Source organism: Fringilla coelebs (genome assembly GCF_963513975.1).
Source record: "Fringilla coelebs genome assembly, chromosome: 6".
Classification (NCBI taxonomy): domain Eukaryota; kingdom Metazoa; phylum Chordata; class Aves; order Passeriformes; family Fringillidae; genus Fringilla; species Fringilla coelebs.
This window is the reverse complement of record NC_140034.1, coordinates 29,525,962-29,548,622: the sequence shown is the minus strand read 5'-3', so window position 1 is coordinate 29,548,622 and position 22,661 is coordinate 29,525,962. Positions and strand designations below refer to the sequence as shown.

General features: G+C 38.8%; 1 protein-coding gene across 1 annotated transcript in view; it reads left to right on the top strand.

Annotated features, from left to right (window-relative positions):
* Window positions 1-9,014: 9,014 nt before the first annotated feature.
* The window catches only part of AQR (aquarius intron-binding spliceosomal factor), a 44,798-nt gene continuing 31,151 nt past the window's right edge, over window positions 9,015-22,661 (top strand). The window contains exons 1-13 of the mRNA XM_084207147.1: window positions 9,015-9,169; window positions 9,897-9,953; window positions 10,248-10,288; window positions 11,282-11,317; window positions 12,340-12,460; window positions 13,751-13,891; window positions 15,478-15,546; window positions 16,020-16,120; window positions 16,776-16,852; window positions 18,052-18,116; window positions 19,970-20,086; window positions 21,560-21,673; window positions 22,429-22,532. Of these exons, the coding sequence (XP_084063273.1) occupies window positions 9,074-9,169; window positions 9,897-9,953; window positions 10,248-10,288; window positions 11,282-11,317; window positions 12,340-12,460; window positions 13,751-13,891; window positions 15,478-15,546; window positions 16,020-16,120; window positions 16,776-16,852; window positions 18,052-18,116; window positions 19,970-20,086; window positions 21,560-21,673; window positions 22,429-22,532 (1,139 nt within the window). The 5' untranslated portion in view covers window positions 9,015-9,073. The remainder of the gene's footprint in view (window positions 9,170-9,896; window positions 9,954-10,247; window positions 10,289-11,281; window positions 11,318-12,339; window positions 12,461-13,750; window positions 13,892-15,477; window positions 15,547-16,019; window positions 16,121-16,775; window positions 16,853-18,051; window positions 18,117-19,969; window positions 20,087-21,559; window positions 21,674-22,428; window positions 22,533-22,661) is intronic.

Here is a 22,661-nt window from a genome sequence, read left to right as displayed (position 1 = left end):
ACTGCAATACTAACTGATCACATCATCCATTTGCTGTCTAGATGTGGCTATGGATACCTTTAAAATGTTCATGCTGCACTATCATTGCAGTGTGTCACAAATTACTCTTTTAGGTGGCTCAAGGAACCACTGGCAAAGGTATCATCAAAAGCAGGTTTAATGTAAAAGTAAAAGCACAACAAAGTTTGTTGACAACGTTCACTACTAATTAGATGGTTAAAGCTCACAGACAAATATTGTCATAGTTGAGATGGAGACAGTACAGAGCAACACACTCCATTTTCAGAAGGCTTCAAACTGTTTTTATTCTAGCATGCATGCTTTTTATACATTCTTACAAAACTCATTAGTTTACTCATGAGACCAAAGTGCTTACTGGAATAGGCAGTTGCAGGTTTCTCTTATTTATCCTTCTTTCTTTCTTGATTTCTACAACCTTGGTAGAAAATTCTTTCTGGGGTAAACATGGATCCTCTTATCAAACTTCTCTTTGGCTCACAGAAGTTGCTGTAAAACCTCTTCTACAAAAATCAGAGTAAAATCTAAAATAAATCAATCTGTGACTAAAATCAAACTAAAATAATCTGTGTGGAGGCTGGTGATGGAAAAAGGCGAAGGATGGAAAAGGGTGAGGATAAAGAAATAAGGGAGATGCTCCAATTGAGTCACAAGGTTCAGAGGGGAGCCTCTTGCCCCAGACTTAGCCCCAAACTTAGCCCCAGATTTGACCAACAGTTTAAGCCTAAAGTTACAGCACTTAAAAGCATTTAATCTAAACAATCTCCCAAAGATTCTGTAGAATTTATATAGCACTACAGTAACTCCCAGGCCTAACTCACAAATTTAACATACTTCAGAATCCAAGAGAGCAACATTCATGGTATGTTTCCTTCAGCAGATTCACACTCACACACATAGAGAACTAAAGGAGTATGTCCAGGGTGAAAAACTGTGAAAAACTTCCCTCAAGTTCAGTGAAGTTCTCACATCAGATGCCATGGCATCTTCTCAGTGGGCAAAGGGCTACCTGGGGGGTATCAGCCCAGCGGTGTGCAGTGCAGTCCTTAGAGTATAGCCAGCTTGAGAGCTCACCAGCTCAGAGCCATCCCTCTGCGAGGGCAAGTGCTGGTTGAAGCCCACTGTGGTTCAGGAGAGCTCCAAGGGTCTCACTTAGGACTGCTGTGTATAGGGGTGTTAGAGAGTTGTCTTTAGTCACAGCAACTTTTCATCCTGGATGAAATTCAGCTCAGTAACTTTCTTTGAAAGTTCGGTACAAAAAAATCGTTCCACTTGTGTTGTTATGCAGGCAAGAAAAATAAGTTTCCAAGGCTGTTTGTTAAAAACCAGGAGCTTGTTAGGTAACAGAAGTTCCCAGGAAGAGACACTGTTTCTGATAAGCTCAAGAGTAGCTCAGCCCCTGTGCTGTTCATCAAGGTCAAGGCCCGAGGAGCAGTTCTGAGATCAGTGTGGCCGAGGTGTGTGTGTGGGTGGCAGCTGAACTCCCACACAAGGTTTGCAGAAAGTCAAAACATACATATATACTTATATTCCTATATATATCTTATTTATAATCCTATATATATCTACAGAAAAATTCAAAAGAGAAAAAAGCAATAATAAACCACAGCAAAACTGTTTCATCACTGAAACTGCTTTTCACTGCGTGCTGGGTTTCTCACTCAGCTGTGGTCTGCTCTCACACACCCAGAGCCAACAAGATAATTAGTGAGAAAAACGGGAGATAAATACAAAAGAAACTTCACTGAAGTTACTGATACCTTAGGCTTCAAACCAAGATGCTGGATCTAATGTTTAGTTTTTCTCACTGCCTCCTAGTATAAATGTAAAACTCCAAAAGTCATAATCTCTCAATAGTAGCTCATTTGAGTAACACTTACCTAAGTACAGTTGGATGACTCTTAAATCAATAAAGACTATGAATTCAGTCCGTCTAATGGCCCCTTGTAATGATGTTGAAAATGCCCAGACCTTCTAAATAAGTGAAGTGGTAATGGTTCATATTCCTAGCACAAGGTTTTGTGGATTTTTAAAGTGTAAGTTTCAACTTAATAGCCTGGTTTTATGGTCTGATGGCTGTGGATGAGATGTGTCTGAGAGGCAGTTATCATAAGGAAAATTGAAATTACAGAAGTGACTTTTCTATGCTCTCCTATAATGTTCTTTCTCCAGGTTAAGCAAATAAGTTGTATTTCTTCATATAATGACTAGTTCTGTCAAGCAGCTTTTAAACAGCTTTTTTTAGCATCTGTTAAAAAGGTGAATCTTCAAAGTCCATGCAAGTGAAGGAGAAATCACTCCTATGACAACAAAATGACTCACAAGAGAACTGACATCTCCTTGTTAAGAAACTATTGTTCTAACATGAAAGTGTCATTATGCTGAGTTATCATGGGTCTCTGAATGCTGTTCTGCTTCTGCTGTCTGCCATTCCACTTCCTGACTGCTCCCAGGATATCCTTATGTGTGCCTTGACTCTTACACACTTGATTTGTGTATGAGGCTGAAATTTTTCCTCTCCACTGGAATCCTTCCAGTGTCCCTGGTGCCGGTCAGTATGGCTCTGTTCAACCCCATCTGTGAGTTCCAGCCTGAGAGTCACAGAGCTGGCTGTTGCCCCTGTGCTGCCATGGTGTGTAAAAGAGTGCCTGAGGATGTGAGTGCAGGAAGATGTGAGAAGCTGACTGGTGATCATGCAGGCTGTGGCCTGTCATTCTCCACTCAAAGTCATCTGGGTGTGTAGGGTAGTAGGAGAACAAGGAAATGGTCACTTTGCCTGCGGCACTGGAATGTGCCTTGCTGACATGGTAAAGGAGGAGAAACAGAATTCCGTGGCCACTGCTATTTTAAAAAGTTAAAGACTGTTCCTAAACTAAAGAAGCCAGCTATACATGGTGTCTCCTAATGCACTGTACTCAAATCCTATTGACATAAAGGAAAACATTCTCTGTGCTGACACACAGAAAATCAAATTATTTCCTCAATTTCTTGTTTATTTTGTTTCTAAGATGATCCTGAAAACAGAGCAGAGCAGAGAAATTCCTGTTAGTAACAATACAGTACTACTAAATGAAATAGAAATCTGCTAAGCTATCTAGACACTCCAAGTGTAGCAACCAATTTGAGGATAATTTTTTAGATCAAAACAGGTTAGGATTTTCTTATTACACTGAGAGCAACCTTGGACCAGTACCTTGGCAACACTGTTTGCTATAGTGTACAATATTTTGTATTTTATGCTCTGGGTCTTAAAAATAGCAGGTACTTGGATAGTGAGAATATCTCTGGAGGAATCCCCTCAGATGTTGAATAATGCGTCTGATGCTAATGCAATTAGTGGACGAAAAATGTCTATTTGCTAATAAGCTAAAATGATTTTTTGGGTAATATTGTCATTTATATTACAGCAGAAAGGTTTTTTTCAATAAAAGGAATTATTAAAAGTCAAAACTGATTTTTTTGTACTACACAGGTATGAATTTGCTGTTTTATGTAGGTATTCTGTTTTATTGCCATTTTATATTCCTTTAAAATCTTTAAATGCTAATGGAAATGTCTACCAAAAACCTAGAAAATATAGAGAAAAGCAAGGATGAAAGCTTTAGGAAACTGGAGCGTCTTAGAATTGCTGTCTTGATTGAGTTTTATGCTGCATATTAGACATGTTAGTTTTGTTCGCAATGTGTATTTTTTTCCTTGATTGTGAGAGAAGAGATGTGATCAAGAACGTACTTTTGCAACGATGCTGCAAATGGACCCAAATTTATAGCACTTCTCATCCCAGCACTAGCAGAAAGGAAATTATTCACCTTAAGACCTCATTTCAGTGATGAAATTTCTCCATCAAACAGATTTATTTCATATTTATTTTTTTCCACACAGAAACGTCATCACATAAAAGCCTCTCACAGGATTTTTAGCAAATATTTCTACAGCTTTTCTGACCATTGATCTCAACTTCTTACCACTGTTCTCTCTCAGCTGGCAGGAACCTAGCTAGAAGTCTCTGAAGAAAATTAGAATAGTCCTGAGTCTGCTCTAACTTGAGCTGTTACCCAAATGTGAGCCCAGTAACAGAAAGCTAAGAATGACACAAAGTCTCCTCTTTCACCATCGCCTTCACTAGAGGCACTGCTTGCTATTCTGGGATATAAAAGCAGCTGGGTTGCTGAATTAACCATATTTTCCTCTAGTCATGAGCTCAGAATATCCATTGAAGTTACTGTAAGTTTTGCACAAAAATCAAGGGCAGTACATTGGCCAGAATGTGTGCTAAATAAATATTTATACACAAATCAAAATGCTACTGATGGCTTCTTTACACTTTAAAATTCTAAATATTTTAAGAAGCATCTGTTACTAAACTGAGGCATCATTTTTGAAAGTACCCATATTTACTGAGTGGAAGTACACATATTTAATGAGATGAACACAGTGACAAAAGTCTTGGACTAGAAGAATGCACATAAATAAAATAGTAAAACCAACGTGACATGATTGAATTAAAGCTGTAATAAACAGACTGAACATTTAGTTTATATGAATATTAACTGCTATGAAGGATGAGCTATAACCAAAGCAAAAACCCGCTGTCATAAACTTTTTACATGTTTAAAGGATTTCTCTAATCTTTTTCTAGAAGATTTTCCAAATTTTATTTACCTGAAAGCAGGTTTAGATCAATATATTTCTTCTATAATTTCAACAGGTAAGAGACACAGAGCTTTCAGCTCTTTGTTGCTTAATACACATATTATTCTATTTACATGCTGTTCATGCCCTCATCCTTATTTCATATAACTTAGCAAGAAATATTTCAAAATATTGCATATTCAAAGTCACTTTTGTCCTTTGGTTAGAAGAAAAGTGGTACATACAAGTTGGTATATTTACGTGATGCATGATGACACTTGAAATTCTCATGTCAAGCTTTCAGTTTCAGAGCTTGTCGGAGGGATGCCTCTTGAAAAATCTCATGTGTATGTGCAAAAGTCAATAGACTAAGATAAAAGCTGATTTTAAAGTGATGTGTTCCCCTAAGCTTTACAGACTCACTTCACAGAAAGCCTACCCAACATATGGCTGAGTGTCACTCAGGCTGAGATTCATCTGCTTTAAATTAAGGTGTGCAGCGTGCAGTTGGGCACCTCCCCAGGTTAAGTGTACACATGTAGTATGATGCAATGTCTCTCTGTGGGCATGTGTATCTGCAAAGCAGATAACACATGCCCACAGAGCAGGGAGGTGCATCCCAGATATCTCAACCCCCATCCTGAGAAGTGCAGTTCTATTAAAAACCACCTCAATATTTGTAAGTTGTGCACAGAGAAAGCACAATTCAGTCATCAAAACTTAGCTGGTTTTGTCTCTCTGCACACAGAGCATGGCTGGCTGTCAGAACACTCAGGACTCACTTGCAAAAAGGGAATGTAAACTTCCCTTGGCCTCTGAGTTATGGAACACATGGGCCAAGAAACACTAAGGGTATTCAGTATATGCAGAAAGGAGAAAAAAACCTGCCATGGGAAGGGGAAGTACAGCCACAGTCAATGATTTGGGAAGGAAGAAGAGTCTCCATCTATCAGGTCCCAGCGTTTCTATCAAGAAGCAGTTGAGGCCAAAGACTCAACAGCTTTGGTCATGTACTGGAGCTTTAGCTTGAAACTGTACAGGTGCACCAGCAGCAAAACAACTCCTGGATGGGAGAGCATGGGGCAGTACAACAGCGCTGCTGTCAGTGAGCTGCTTTTCTCTTTTACAAGAGCGCTGTTAGCATGCCCTCAGCTATGAGGGAACAGAGTCTTCACCCTGGAAAGAAGGTTTTGACATCTTCAATTCCATCTCATGTCAGGGGAATGTTTGTTCTGCTCCCCTGGCCACCTGGCCAGGTGACAGTAGAGTTGTGATAGCAGCCACCCATCATTCCAGATCAAAGAGCTAGGAATAGTCACTGCTGCTGTGCTGCAGTGACCAGGCTGAGGCCCATGGGGAATCATCTGTCCCAGCAGAATGCTTCCTTGGAGGAGAACAGGTCAATTGTCCACCAGACAAGATGCCTGTTCATAATTTTGAAAAAATTTGATGACTAGAATGGGCAAGATAATGCCATTTTGCATGCTGAGTACAGTGCTGGTATTTTTTACCTGCTTTGGAACCAAACTTTTCCACCAGAGTATACAAAGGTGCAAGATGGTATCCATACAGAGTCTGCATCTTAGAACTGAGCTTATGTCTAAGAAGCTGAAGTCTAAATCTTCATGTGATAAACAAAAAGTGAGACAGTGTTTGCATTAGAAGCATGGCCCTGCTGAATCTCTGGCACTGCTGAATCTGCTGAATTCATTTGTGACGTCTCACTGATGACCCTATAACAGTAAACAAAATCAATTAATGTTTGAAATCTTTATCTATTAATTGTCTGGAGTTTTCATTGCTAGGAATTAATATTTTCTGTGGCTCTAGGAAGAATTAAAGATAATCTAAATAATCTAGAAAACAGAGAACATAGACTCAACGCCTGCTGATTACCACTAGGTACTTCCTGTTCTGGTGGAACTGTGCTGAGGACAGTATAACTGAAATAAAAGCAATGGCCAGCTCACTGATGACCTTGGCTTACACGATTTACAAAGAAAAGGAGAAAAACTTATTTTTCCTGGTTACAATAATATAGAAGGGGAAGCATCTAAAACAGGAGGAGCTAATTAAGCAAGAAAGCAGCATGGAATATAAATTGACCAGGACTGTATGCAGCCTAGAAATGAATAATGGTCTTGAAAACTGCATCTACTCAAATATGTGACTTTTAAATAATACATGTCTTCATTAATGAATTAACAGGTTTTTGAAAGGAATGTTTGATTTTCTTGACATGTTAAGCCAATGAGTATAGAAAGATGGAGAACTTCACAGAAGGCTGCCGGGAGGATGGGGTACAGGGTTTTATTTTTCCTCAGTTACAAAGGAGTTTGGAGTGGAAAGTGTCAGATGTGCCTCCACTCTGGGGAAACTGAGCGTAGGAATTGAAGAGACCAGTCTTATTAGACAGTTGTGAGCTGGGGTGAGATTTGCAGATGGGGACAAAGGTACAACACTGGGTGGCATTGTGCTTGGTCTCACCACAATTCTTTAAAGTTTCCCCTGTTCTTGAGGATGAAAGCAATGTATTTTTCCAAAGCACTAATTTACACTTTTGCTACTCATTTTTAGTCCTACTGTCCCCAGCTCTCTCTAAATAAACAATATCCTGTATAGAGAAAAAATTAATAATTATTTATAGGGAGAGGATCTTTGTCACTTGATTTGACATTTTCACTGAGGGATGTAATCCTCCTGCCTAACATTAGGCATTTAATATTAGTTTCTGATATCAGAAGCTCCTTCAGGGAATGAGAGCACGTAGATCAGTTCTGGCTTGCCCTTTGGAAGGATGTCTGTTGCCACACCGACTGTAGTGAGGTTGAAGACAACTGACCTCCTCACTGGGACACCCAAATGCCAAAAGTTAGGTAAATGTGGATTCCTCCTTGAGGTTTCATAGCTTTGATAACATATGGAAATTTGTGGGTTTTGACACAGGCCTGATGATCCATCATAACCAGAAGATTTAGGTTAGCCTTGCAAGGCTGTTCTAGAAAATTCCCGATTTTTTTTACAAAATATACAAAGTCCAAAATGCATTTGCCTCTCCTAATTGTCCCATTTTAGCACGAATCAAACTTTTGGCTTTCATCTGAAAGCCAGTTCATAATTTTCCTATTTTCAGCCTGAATTTGTAGGTAATAAATTTACATTCCTTTGTCCTTTATTATCACTGTTTTGTAGCTTCAATTTCAATCCTTGTTACTTACAAAATTTGTTATTGGTACTTTTGTAAATTTTAAATTTTACTAGTTTTCATCTTCCAGGATCTTCTAAAGCATAGGCACGCAGTAGGCATATTTATTTGAATGCAGCCATTGTCTGATCCTATTCAAGGTACTGTCATTACTTTTCCCATTCCCATTGTACATTCTAATTCAGCTTCAAAAAGAATATTTAGCTTAACCTCTGCTTGAAGAAATGAAATGGAGATCACCTTGATATGAAAACAAAGGAGGTCATATTCAAACAGACTTCAATGGGACCTGCCTGGAAGTTTGAAGTACTCAAGTGGCAGGTGATGGATAATGAGCCCAGAAACAAAGCACAGTAACTTCCCTGGGGAGTCTGTTAATTTTCTCCTTAATTAGTTTACCAAATAGAGTAAGTTAATTGCAAACCCTTCCAAAGCATTACCAAACTGTTGACTTCCTAGAGCATGCAATGTTCCCCTTGTACCTTTACCTTTCCTGCACGCATTTCAAGAGATTCAACAGAGTACCCTGAGTTGGAAGGGACCCGTAAGCATCATCCTGCCCAACTCTTAAGTAAAAAGCCGTAATTACGGCCCTGTGGACGGGACAGAGCGCTCACCCACGCTGGGGAGTCAGTGGCAACTGTTTGATACTTTAAAAAGCGTGTTTTTCCACGTTAGATGGTCAGAAAGCTGCGCTCTAGGCCATACATAAAGTAGAAGGAGTCCTCCTAAGCGTTGGAAGGCTGAGTGTGGCAGCAACCCCGTGCGCTGACAGCCTCCTTCATCTTTTCCTGCAGCCTTTCAACACCGGCTCCCGAACTCCGGCCGGCTCCGGGAGGGAGCTGCAGAGGCACGGAGGGAGTAGAGCCGGTGCAGGAAGGAGCAGCAGCGGCACGGAGGGAGTAGAGCCGGTGCAGGAGGGAGCAGTGGCGGTGCGGGAGGGAGCAGCAGCGGCACGGAGGGAGCGGCGGCGGTGCGGGAGGGAGCGGGGCTCGGAGGGAGGAGTGGCGGTGCTGGAAGGCGCTGCAGCGGCACGGAGGGAGCAGCAGATGGCGCGGCCGCCGCCCGGCGCCCCGCGGCCGCTCCAGCCCTCCCGGCCCCGGAAGCGCTCCCGCCTCCGCTGCTCCCGGCCCGGAGGTCCCTCCCTCGGCCGGGCCCGGGCTGGCAGCGCCGGGGCACCCACCAGGGCCTGCGCCGGGCGGCTCCAGCGGCGGCACCATGGCGGCGGCCGCGGCGACGGCGGCGTCCTCGGCCCCGCCGAAGAAGATCGTGGCGCCCACGGTGTCGCAGATCAACGCGGAGTACGTGACACAGGTAGGGCCGCCGCGGCCGGGGCTCGAAGGGACATTCTGGAGGCTCGGGCGGCTCGGTGTTTAAATAGCCTTTGCAGGCCGTGGGTGGTGGGGAGAGGGTCTGGCTTGGTGGCAGCTGGCGGGGATCTTCGCCTCTGTGGTGTACGAGAGGGTATTTCCCCCGCGCTTCCCCACCAGCCGGATTTACCAAGCGGCGCTGCCAAACGCGTCAGTGCAATGCACCGCGCATCGCTGTCAGGCATGTCTTAGTGTGCGAAAACTGCCGAGTTCTTTGTTGGGTAAAGTTCCAAGTGATTTTCTGCAAATCTTATAGAACCTCTAGTTACTTGTCAGATTCCTCAAGGAAGCATCATCCTTAGGCATTTGGGATTTGCAGCTCCTGAAAGATCATGGTTTATTTTTGATGGATTTGTTAGACATAAGTTAAGAATAGGAAATGTTTGTTAGATAGCAGCCTATGCACCTGACATTTTTCCAAAGAATCGCATTTCTGTTGAAAGAGGTTTAGGCAAAAAAGCCTATAAGCAGCAGGGCTTATCAGCCTTAAATGGTTGATAAGCATTGCTGTTAAAAACCATAATTTTGTTACTTGTAGTTAGCATAAGCTGAAATTAAGCAAGATACTAGTGAAATAAAGTTTGGGGCTGGGATATGTTGTAGAATGTTGTATCACTGACGTGAAAATGTATGTATTTTACCTTTCTTTTTGTTCTTTTTTCCTTGTGCAGTTAGCAAATAAATACTGGGCTCCACATGTGAAGAAAACGTTGTCTTTTGATGTAAAGGTAATTACTTCTGCTGGAATTTCATTGGAGGCTGTAAAGGAATGAGGATCAACCAATCTTTAGTGCCAATGTTTAGTGGCACTTATTTTATATGAGACTGTAGGAGATGGCTTGGAAGGTCACCCGTTGCTTGAGACACTGTAATTTGTTATGTATTTGTAGTTTATAAATGTAGGCACTGTTAGGAAGGTATGCTGTAGCAGGCAGTAAATTTGTAGGCTATTCAGAATAAAATAATGCATTTTGAATTGTGTTAGTGGGTATATAAAATTCTCTTAATTTTTTTTTCCATAGGTCATTGAAGATGTATATACAAAAGAAATTGTCAGGTCAAAGTAAGTGCACCAGTTGCTTTGTCTTATTTACCACCATTCCAACATTATCCATGTTGGAGTTGTTTCTAATGTTTGATAGAATACTTTCAGGCTCACCTATATATATATTAAAACCAGATGAAAATTACTGAAGTGCATTTAAGTAATTTAACCGTTATGATATTTCAAAGTCTGAATGTGGTAACAAGAGAGTTTCTGAGCCCATAAACTTTAAATGTGATGGTTGGAGTTAGTATTTTTCAGACCTTTTCCTTGGTAGTGTGTTGTCTTTTATGTTGGTTTTGTTGTGGTGGTTATAGAAGGCCAATCTTTTCTTTTGACACAAAGGAATGTAAAGAAAAAACTGCTGGAGAGTGCTCTGCCTCTAGCTTCCTCCTCTGTTCTGGCTGCTGTTACCAGATTCATGAAGGGAAAGTGGTTTCAATGAATTGTGCTGTTAGATGGGGGAGATGAATCCAAGTTACACTGCATTCTGCAGCTCTCTGTGCAAAAAAGAGGTGTAACTGTAGCTGGAGCTTTTTGGGGAAGATTGAGCTCTGCAGAGAATTCTCTGTATTATTCCTGTATGAAAACAATCTAAGAATTTGTCATAGGGAGTCAAAGCAAACTTCCATTGCTAGTCACTAAGAAAAAAACACAGATTAAATATATAATTGTAGTTTTCCAGGAGACACTCTCATCTGCTAGCAGTTTGTATCATCAAGGCTTTTAGAAGTGGTGTTTTCATATTTAAAAGACCTACATGAATCTCTTTAAAATGTGAATTTAATTGCTTGATGAATCTCTATGAACTTTAGCATCTCCAGTGTTACAGTAGTTGCTTCTGCATTCAAGTGGTTGCTATTGCATGGAAATGTCAGGACAGAAATAATTCCTGAGTATTTTTTCAAGTCTTCTTGTATAATGAAATAAGAGAAAATATAGTCACTTCCCATGCAGCTGTGTGTGGGAGGCTTTCTTTCCTGTGTTAATTGATTAATTTTTCCTTTTTAGGTTTGCAATTAGAAAGATAATGCTTCTTGAATTCAGGTAAGCTAATGGGAGGGAAATTTGGAGTTATATTTTCATAGGAACCTGTAAAAGGTGAGAAGCAAATGCAGGGCAGTAAAGACAGTTTGAAGGCAGTGGATTCGTTCATACTTCGTAAGGCCTTGAATTGTGTACTGAGGAAAACTAAGTGAGGAGAGCTTAGTTTAAAGAGGAAGTAATTCCATAAATGTAAGTAACATCTCAGAGTGTCTTGTTTTGTGATACCTAATTTCTAGTGTAAGTGGAGCACTGAGAAAGAGAGTGTGAATGAAATAAGTGAGAAACTTGGGTCTATAATTTAGAATGTATCATTAAGTCTTAAATCAGAACTCACTGAAATCAGAGGTTTTTGGATTATGTCTCCTACTCTGAGGTTAAAAATGGATTGTGCTACAACAGCATCATGAACATTTTCTTCTCTTGAAAAAGGATGGAAGTCTATTTAAACAGTAGTTTACAACTGCTTCAGACTTTCCTGGAAGAGCTTACTGAGTATGTCTAAAAAAATGTAAAATAAATATGATCAATATGTACTTAAAACCACAATATTTTATGTTCTGGTTCTTTTAACTCTGAAATCTTAAGAAAAAATAGGAGATGTTTTTTGTTTGAGATACATTCTTTGTTTCAAAAAGGCTCAAGTCTCTAATTTAGTACCAGTAACTACAAAAGGACAAACTTCCCTCAGTTTTTTGCATCTCAGTTAGAAAAAGTGCAGAAGTGAAAATGTAAATTACAGAAATGGCATGCAATTGACTTCTAGAGTTTGTATGTCAGCAGTAGCACTGAGTTAGACGTTCCTGTCCTTTCTGGGAACATTGTTAGTGTCATCAGTTACTGAGTCTAACAAGTATTGCTTCAGTGACCTAGATGAGAGGTAACTTGAGGAACTACTCACAAACTATGTAATGGCTTTTGGGGGAAGGAGGGAAATAAAAACCTTGTGGATAACTGCTTTTTTAAATGAGTGACAGATTATGTGGGTGGCTGCAACTAATGAAATACTCTTTATCTCTTCACAGTCAGTACCTTGAAAATTACCTATGGATGAATTATTCTCCAGAGGTGTCCAGTAAGGCATATTTAATGTCAATCTGCTGTATGGTGAATGAGAAGTTCAGAGAGAATGTCCCTGCGTGGGAGGTAACTGATGTCAATTGCAGCTAGAATTGACTTTGATCCACGAGTTGCAGCTTTTACAGCATGCTCACTTACAGTGACAGAAAGTAGAAGAGCTTGTAGTGTTAAAAGGAAATGGTGCCTCAGCTGGAACACCTCATATGGTGTTTCAAACTTTGTTCTTTTTTGGGGAAGGCAATGAACAGGTGAAAAATTACTTCATTCCTTCTGGTGTGAAAGTCCTTGGTTCTGCTGTGAGATGCCAAACATTATCACCAGCATTTGCTTTTTTGCCACTTGACAGAGGTTGGATATTTACAGAGAAGTTCTTGTTCTGATAGAAGGAAAAAGAAGGATTTCTATATCTGTGTATTTAAGAAGGCATCACTGAAAGTCTTAATATATTCTCTAATAATGTCTTGCTTAAAACATGTACATATTGGTTTCTGCCTTTTTTGCTTTATACTAAAATAATGTCTTACTCTTCTTTTGTGTATATTGTTTGTGGTTTTTTTGAGGCTTTTTGGTTTGGGGCTTTTTTGGTAATAATACTTTAGAAATTATTTAATGTTTCTACAAACAATCCAGGTTTTACCGGCCATCTCAACAAGAGAAGCCTAGTTATGCATTCTATGCTGGCATTATTTCAGAAGCACACTTACTTCAAGTGTGTGCCATTACTTGAGTGTTGGCAAAGCACAAAGGATTGATAACTTGCTCATATATTATCTGTGTGCTTTTCTTCTGGCATACGTACTAGAAGTAAAATGACAGGTGCACGTTATGTTCCAAGCAGCTTAGTTAAACTTAATTTGGTACATGACTGCCCTTGTAAAGGAACTACTTCATCTTGGTGATTATCCAGTTTATCTTTTTCCTGCTCAGGTAACTCAGTGGAAGTTCCAGGACTATAATTAATCTCTGGTAGTTTTTACTTGCTCACTTTTTGCACGTCACTTACAGCTGCCATAGCTTTGGACAAAACAAACCATTTATCTTCTAGCTGGGATATGTTAGAGTATTTCTGTGCAGTCATGAGGTGAGCATTCCCACAACACTTCACCTGTGCTTCTTGTTTAGTTTGTCCTGTGCATCACCTAAGCAGAAGGTATAGGGGGAGGATCCCTTGTCAGAAGGATATCATTAGTCTGTTTTGCTTGTGCTGCCTGGTTAGAATAAATGAAAATGAAAAAAACCAATCCCTTCTTTTATAGATTTAAATGGATTTAGAGAACTTCAGCCATGTTATGTGAATGAATATTGAAATTATTTCTATCAACCTGACTCAAAATTACCTTCCTCTTCTATTCCTAGACATTCAAAAAAAGGCCAGAACATTTTCCTTTCTTTTTCAAACGCATACTGGAAGCATCGCTGGTCGAAAATGAGAGTGAGTACTCTCTGCATGAACAGACAGTCCTGCTGCTTTTCCTTGATCACTGCTTCAATAGTTTGGTATGTTAAAAGTAACTGTAAATATTTCCAATGTGTTTATGCTGTTTTGTGTTTGTAGTAGTTTAGTTTGAGCAATTTCTTCTTACAAGGCAGATGACGCAAAATTCCAATTTAAGGAGAACACAGTACCAGAGGGCTTTTACCCTCTGTTTTGACTCTGACTTATCTCTCTCTACACATTTGCTTTTCTCTGCCATAAGGTCATAGATGAGACTTGCAACTGAAGGATTGGCAGTTAGACAATTAAATGACAGGATTTAAGATAAATTTTTGTATTAAAAATTGTACTGTAAAATTTATGTATTTGTATTTGAAAAGGTGCTTTACATTTTAAACCAATAATTTATATAGTGTGCTCTTTTTAGTTTGCCTAAGAAATAGCACAAACATTATTTCCATTAATTATTGAGAAAGACAGAGAGGCTTTTTTCACTTTTGAAACCAGGTTTAGATGCAATTTGTATCTGCAGTTCTCCGGAGTTAGTTTTAAGAAAGCATTGGAACTTGTGTTCTCAATCTATGGTTAAAACAGAGTTAAATATCCTAAGTAGCAAGCAGGTAGAACACTTTACCTGTTTTATGAAGCAGTGCTCTGTAACCTCTCTTGTTACTGGGCTTTTTCCTTACTTACATTTCATGTGGGGTGTATTATCCAAAATCAGGTTCTGCACAAATATAATTGTATCTCAGACAAAACAACATAGAAAGTGTATTAGTTGATTTTGGGATTAGGAATGATTTTTGGGAGCCAGTAACCATCTTGAACTTTATGTGTATAGTTTATTGAGATAGTATTTTTCTGTAGTGGCCATGGTACAATGCATCTTCATTTTAAATAGTGTGATGGTGACTATAGAATCCTTCTTGTAGAGCACATTTCTAATATAACATGATAGGGAAGCTGTTGAAAATGCGCCTGTAAAAGCACACTGTTATTAGAAGCTGCCCTTCTTTGTGAAATGCAGAATGAAATAGTCACAGTAGTGTTTTTTGTGAAGAGCGCTGAAGTTTGAAGTTTTTTTTTGAGAATGGAGTATTTGTCCATGAAGACATACTTAAGATCTTAATTGAAATTTTTCAGTAGCTCAGGAAAGAAGGAAAACTTTGTGGATCCAGATCATAGTTATAGTTGGGGAGAGCACATTTGAACTGACATGGAGGAAATTATTTCTTTCAGACAATGGGACGAGTGTAGAAGAAGTGAGAGAAACTTGATAAATTAAGGGCTTCAGGAGACAAAGAACAGCTTAAAAACAAGTAGAGAAAGCACAGTGGGGTGAGTTCAAAAATAAGAAATGATGGAAGAAGGATCATCAGTTCTCAGCAGCTTTTGCCTTAAAAATACTTGCATGGATGTGGCCCCTGGTGAAGTGTTAAGAACTGACAGACTCCATGAAAAGAACCAAAAATACAGAGGTGTCATTGAGTAGGGTTATCGTGCAGTTTCCTGGTAGGAAGTTGTGAAGTCTGATCAAACAATATAAATATTTTTGTCAGATTTGTACATAGATGTATTTTGTGAGACAGCCATATCAGAAAACATAAGAATGTTCTAAAAATTGTTATCATCTGTAACTTTTTAACAGGAAGTGGATTTGATCAGAGGACAGGTGCAGCAGCTGATTTCCTTACCCATGTGGATGGCTCTACAACCTGTAAGCATAACACTGTTAACTGGCAGAGCAGTTTTCTAGGCAGTGTCCAAATCCTGTACAGTAAATTCTCATGGAATACTGTTGAGGAACTCTAATATTTACAGTGTTACTACAGAATTACATTTTTGTGTGCTTTGCTAAATTCTTTTTTGTTGCAAATACCCATGTAATAATGTTTTTTATGTAATTTTTCAGAAAACTGGACTTTGTTGTTTATAGCTTCTTCAAGCTATAATTTGTAGACAAGGCCATGAGGTCACAGGGAGGCAGTGGAGTTGGCATCTAGTCATAGCTACACTCTCTAGCATTATTACATTTTTGTTTCACAGTGATACCTAGTGCAAATAGCCAGAGACAGCTCTTTATTTCAGTTTATTATATATTTTTTCTTTTTTCAATAATAAGACTGGACGGTATTTTTCTCTCTTGAAAACAAGGTTCCTTGGTGACTGAATAACACTTTAACATTTCAGAATCGACTGGAACAAGAGTTGAAAAAGACACCAAAACTAAGAAAATTCTGGAATCTAATTAAGAAAAATGATGCAAAAATGGATGAAGAATCAAGAATGCAGTATGTACAGAATCCTTTTTTCCTTAATGCATACATTTTGTTTCAGCTAAAATAAATTGTTTCAATGAAAAAGGTGTATTTTGAAACCCTGTGGCCAATGAGGATTGATCATACCTGGTCTCCTGGAAGCTGTTCTGTTTTTCAGTAGTCTTTATGCAAAATACTGTTATAGAACTTCATTTTTTATTTGGTCAGTGAATTTGTGATATCCAATCTTAAAACTCAAGGATGAAAGCATGAAAGAATATTCATGTAGCTACTCACTTTTTCTCGTGACCTTTAGCAAATGTTTTGCTATTAGGTATATAGCTTATGCAAGTATTTCAATAAATCTGTTTCTATCTCACCAAAATTAAATGTTCCAATGCCTTTGTGTTGCAATGTGCTAAGGTGTAGGAGGGGACTGACTTCTCTTTGACACAGTAAGAAGCATAGGTTGTTAATCAGTTTCTGTGCCTAAAATTGTAGGCTGCCAATCTGTCTTCCTGAGTGCAGAGAGAACAGTTATCATCTAAACAGTTTAGGTGTGTTTCAAAGCAACCTACTATCAATATAATAATTTTGAAGCAGCTAACTTTGTGTTAGTGAAAGCTACAATATACTTCTAGTCTGCATTTAAGGAGTATTAATTTTTTTGTCATGTGTCCAATTTTAGAGCCTATCGAGAGAGAAGATTTCTTTCACAGCTCATTCAGAAGTTCATTTCTGTTCTGAAGTCAATACCTGTCTCAGGTAACGGTGTTTCTTGTGTTACTTTGTTATCTGATAATCTGTGTGAAAATCTTTTTGTGATGCTGAAGCAACTAGTCCTTAGGATATCAGCCTGAGGTTGGGGACCCTATTCAGGTGAGGCTTGTAGTGAGCACTATGCTTGTCTGCATGGATTTCATGTCAAAATCAATATTCAAATCTGTATATACTTTAGAAATTAAACAGTAAACAGCTACTTTAAGTATGTACTTAGTAAAAACAAAATTTCTGGGAACTGATATTCTTTACTGTGTGCTTAGAGCCTTAAAGCATTTCATACATACTTAGGTGCCTTATTTAATAGGTGGTATAAATGGATATCATAAGGCTCTGTCTGTTCATACTGTTGATTTACAGTAAGAACAAAAGCCTAAGTGAAGTGAAATTCTGTAAGATTTGACTGCTCTTGAGTCATTTTGACAAGCAAAATTATCTCCTTGCCTGATTTAGAAAGAAAAAGTGTTTGTGGAGGAAGGTGTTAGCCTTTTAACAAAAAGGGGTTATTATGCTCTAAGCACAGCACAATTTGGGTGAAATCAGTTCCCAGAGTTCTACTTTTTCTTTTAAACTCTTAGCAAACTTCAGCGCTTACCTGAGCTGTAAATTTTGTATTGTGGCTTCCTCAGAAAGGATTCTTATCCCTTCTGTTTTCCTAATTATGCTAAACCTGCTTTGGGAAGATAAACTTCAACCTTTCTTTGAAGGCTGTAGGAGTTGGAAAGTCATTAAGGGAGATGTGGTGTGTTTTGACATGCTTCTAAAGGCCCTTTAGTAGTCACCTCTGAGTACTTCTGAATATGGTCAAGGTCTTTTGCACACATCTTGTTTGCAGCTTTTAAAAATGTATTTTTGAGTACCTGGCACTAAAAGTTCTTAACAAACATAATGGGCAAGTGATACCTCGTGGAAGTGAGCATTTTTGCATGTTACATTTAAGGTTTTTCAAAGCAGATAAAATCACTCCTGAAATTCTGGTTCTGTTACTCTTTCATTGTTAACCAGAAGAATTTTTAATATAAGAAAGGATTGTTTTAAAAAGAGAATGATGTTTTAATTAGCTTTTAACAAGGTTAAAATTAATATTTTTATATTTGTAGCATTTATTTAGTTTTTAAGGAATTCTTCAAGTGTAAGTATATTGTGATGTGGATCAATTTAAACTTTTTAATTTTTTTATCTAGGTCCTATTTCTATGGACAAAGTTCATTATTGTGAGAGGTTTATTGAACTCATGTTAGACCTTGAGGTAAGTTTTTAAATGGATTCAGCCAGTTTCCAGGTGTACTTTTCTAGGGTTGAAGTACATAAAGTAATTATTACAGCCTTATTCCAAATAGGAGGTGATTATGTCACAGCTGTGCATGTGGTTGTTTAAAAGTGATTTTCCATCTGTAAATAAGAGGTTGTAGCATTGCATCCATATTGGGAGCTGACCAACAATGTTGATAAGCCAGTAGACAAAGCTAGGATCCTAAAGTGCTTATGAAGAGGATTTGATTGGAATAGAGGTAGTGATACTGGCCATTTCTGAAAATGTGTAATGCTTTAATCTGGTAGGAATAATTCAGAATTATTCTTCCCAGTGCATAACAGGTCACTTAAAGACTCTTTTATGCTGTTGGGTTAAATCCCAGTAAGCAGCAGTAGTCTGAAATGCAAACTATTCCTGTTTGACTAGAGTTCATTATTTGAAGTACCAGGTCTGGGAAACTGCAGTTTGTTAGAGTAATAAGGTGTGGAGCAAGGTTTTGTGAAATTTTTCAGCAGATACCAAGGAAGTGAGACAGTTTTCAGCACCACAGCACCAGTATTAAAAGGCATTCATTTGCGATTTCTTGCGTGAGTAATTACTTATTTAGAGTAACTTCAGATTCAGAAGGCATTGTGAAATAAAACAAGAGTTTTCTGAAACAGTATCGCAGGGGACTTTAAAATGCCTTTGTGGTGAATTTCTGCAGGCTCACTCTGTTAAATCACTGAAGTAGTCTGCTTATAGTTGCAATAGATTGAATAATTTAAATTAGGTCTTGCTGTCTTATGTATGTAATATACTCTGGTAAGAGAAAACATGTTGGGAGGTGAACTAAAGTCTGTCTGACTTAAAATTTGAGATTGGTTCTCTCTAGGTATTACAGAACGATTAGAATTCAGACAGGTTTATAAAGCCTGTTCAAGTGACTGGAACGAGCAAATGAGAAATTAGCTGTAAATTCAAGTCTTTTTGCCTTTATTGCATGTACTGTGTTGATGGGCTCTTTTTACTTGCATTAAAGCCTTTTTCAGAATGTTACTATTTCATATTACAGTGCATACACTGCCATCAAAATTGGTTATTTGAGAAGTTGAAAGTAATAATTCAGTGGAGACTTCTTACAGTTTTATGACTTTATTTTTGTAATTATTGTGCAGGGCAATCAACATCTTCTACTACAGATTCTTTTATTTTCTTCATCTTAGTTCTAAACATCATATTGATGCTTCTTGGCTTTCCAAATTCTGTAGAGAGCAGCTGATTTTTCTCTTAAATTGTTGTGGTCTTCTATTGTATGCTGTTCAACAGTTGCTACATATAGCAGCTTAATATATTTACATTGAGAAGGAAAGATCTCTATTTTTGTTATTCAAGATTTGAAAAATGCTTGAATATTTTTCAAAGAAAAGAAGGTACCCTATCATATTTAGAAGAAGCAGTTGGCAATTTTAAGGACCTCAAGCTTAAAATTCATTAAATTAGTGTAGAAAACAGACATTTAAAACAATGCTGAGCAGTTTGACATATCATTTGTAGTACACAATCATTCTGTAGATGCTTAGTAGTAGAATAATTGCTTTATTTGATTTACCTTTTGACTGGCAGGAGGAATTCTCACTCATGGCAAGTTCATGCCACGCTCCCCGTTACATAAAGGACTGTTCATAACAGCTTACCTGCATAAGCCCTGTGTCTTGGCATACATAACTGCTGCTTTAATACCTCTGTGAGGGTATTAGATATCCAAATAACTGCAGCAGTCTATCTTGAAATGGAAAATCCTGAGAAGACAGGATTTCTTACTTTTTGAGGAGTTGCTTGTGTTAACATGATGTTATTTACCACAGGCTTTGCTTCCCACGCGGCGCTGGTTTAATACAGTGTTGGATGACTCCCATCTTGTTGTTCACTGTTACCTGTCTAGTCTTGCTAAAAGAGAAAAAGAGGGTCATCTCTTCTGCCAGGTGAGATACAAAGTTCTTAGAAAGAACTTTTTCATTCCTTTTTGTTTCTAAATGCTGCGATTGGTTTCTTTTTATTAAAGATAGGCTTTTGTTTGGATGCTAACTACATGTTTAAATAAATCTTTCACACAGTATTTTCTTACCTGTACCTATGTGTGTGACTACTCACATAGCATTTCATACATTTCATGGAATCACAGGATGGCTTGGGTTGGAACAGACCTTAAAGATCATCCACTTCCAATGCCCCTGCCATGGACAGAGACACTTTCCACTGGATCAGGTTACTCAAGAGTCCTGTCCAACCTGATCATGAACACCTCCAGGGACGGGGTATCTGTGTGCACCCAGTTCCAGTGCCTCACCATCCGCACTGTGAAAAGTTTTATCCTACTGTCTAACTGTCTAATCTAAACCTGCCCTTATCCTTTGGTGTAAGGCCATTCCCTCTTGTTCTATGGCTACATGTCCTGTGAAAAGTCCTTCTCCATCCTTCTTGTAGCTCCCTTTAGATACCGTAAAGGAAGCTATAGGGTCTCACTGGAGCTTTCTCTTCTCCAGGCTGTGCAGTCTGAACTCTCAGCCTGTTGTTAGAGAAGAGGTTCTTCAGCCCTAAAGTAAACTCCTCTGGACATTTTCCAACAAGGTTTTTTAGTGTTGGAGACCCCAGAGCTGGACACAGTACTCCAGGTGGGGTCTCACAAGAGCAGAGCATTAATTTCTGCTTCTGATTTTGAGAAGTTCTTAAAAGTACAAGCTAGAAAGCAGTGCAGCTTCTGGCATGCTTTACCACACACAAAGCAGAAGTTGTCACCACTGCATTCTTCTCTTGTTCATTTTGACTTCACACAGTTTTGCAGTGCAGCTGTTTTTCACACCTGTCCTTCAGTTTATTCACTCATAGATTGGTTTTTATATGGCAGGATCTGAAGATCTGTCCCTTTCCTGCATCTCAGCTGCTTTTCCTGCTGCTTGCTGCCCCTCATCTCTGCCACTTGTTCATTTTCTCTGAGGGTCAGTATTGATGGAACAGAAAGGCAGCAGCACATCTGAATAATTTTCTTCCTCCAAGTTAAATAACCCCATTGAAAGGTCGGATGAACTACAGATCTGCCATTAGGGCAGAAGGGCACAAGGCCTCTCCCTTTTGGTAGCAGGAAGCTCTAAGTTGGGTTCAATGACAGTCTCTGGCTAGACCACCTTACTGGGATCCGTTTCAATTTCAAGTCCTAGTATGTCAAGAAACCATATTGCATGTGGACTATACAGGAATTTTGATGGCTTGCAGATGAGATACCTGCCAAAAACTATTTTGTGCATCAGCCAAGCATAAAATTCAGATACCACTCCTTAGTCCAGTTCTTCTAGAACTTTGAGGAGTTCTTGTTTGTGCATTTGTCCTCTTGAACTGTGGTAGTGTTTGCAGGGTGTCTCTTATTGTTAATCCATTGATTTATATTGATGATGTCTCAGCTTTTAGATATGCTCAAATTCTACACTGGCTTTGAAATCAATGATCAGACTGGAAATGCTTTGACTGAGAATGAGATGACTACAATTCACTATGACAGAATTACTTCTCTACAGGTAAGTAGAGGATGAAGTGCTTATGAAAGAGGATTTGGTTTTGCTGTTCTAGTCTAATTTGCATCTGGAATAGGCATGAGATTGTTTCCCAAATCAAACCCCTTATTTTCCCTCTTGAGTTACAGGATTAGCTTTAGCTTGGCTGCCTGTACCAATTGAAGACATGTAATGCTTCAGCGTGGTTGATGTGACTATGACTAAATAATATGCTCTAGCAAAGCATCAGCATTTTTGACCTTGTGTTACCAAAATGAACTATTCCTGTTATGTCTGTTAAGAAGGGAAAGCTGTAGGACCCTTTGGTGAAGCAGTAGGTGGCAGCATTTCCTCAAGATCAGTGTGCACTGTGCACGTGTGCCTACAGTGGTCCCTTGTACAAATTCACTCACACTTTTTAGAATTATTTGCATCAGTTTTAACAGAACAATTCAAGGAAGCATGGTTAAGTTAAACTTGTTCCTGGCTTTTCTTAGTTGTCTGCAAAGTATCTGCTCCATTATGTTTTATTTTAATGACAGCAAATGCTGTTAGAAGGGTGAAATAAGGAAGATACTGTGTCAGAAGTAGAGGAGTAACAAATGGTGTTAAGAAAAATGGAGATTTAATCTGGTTTGTATTTCTGTCCTGGTAGGATCCATAGAGTGGCTCATGTTATGAACCAGGAGAAACCGTGCTTTTTTCTAAGTTGTTAAACTATTATTAAATCTTTTGATTAGTACACTTACATCCACTTTTCATGCATGGGTCTTTTGCAGAGAGCAGCGTTTGCACATTTCCCAGAGTTATATGACTTTGCACTCTCAAATGTGGCTGCAGTAGATACTCGTGATGCGCTGGTGAAGTTATTTGGACCTCTTAGGTAAGTTAGCAAATTGAAATTCTTGGTTCTCAGTATGATTAAATTTAACAAATTTCCAGCTTTTTTTCCTTCTGATTTCTCATGTGCATAGCCAGTAGTTCACCTCTTACTTGTTTAGTTTATTTTTTT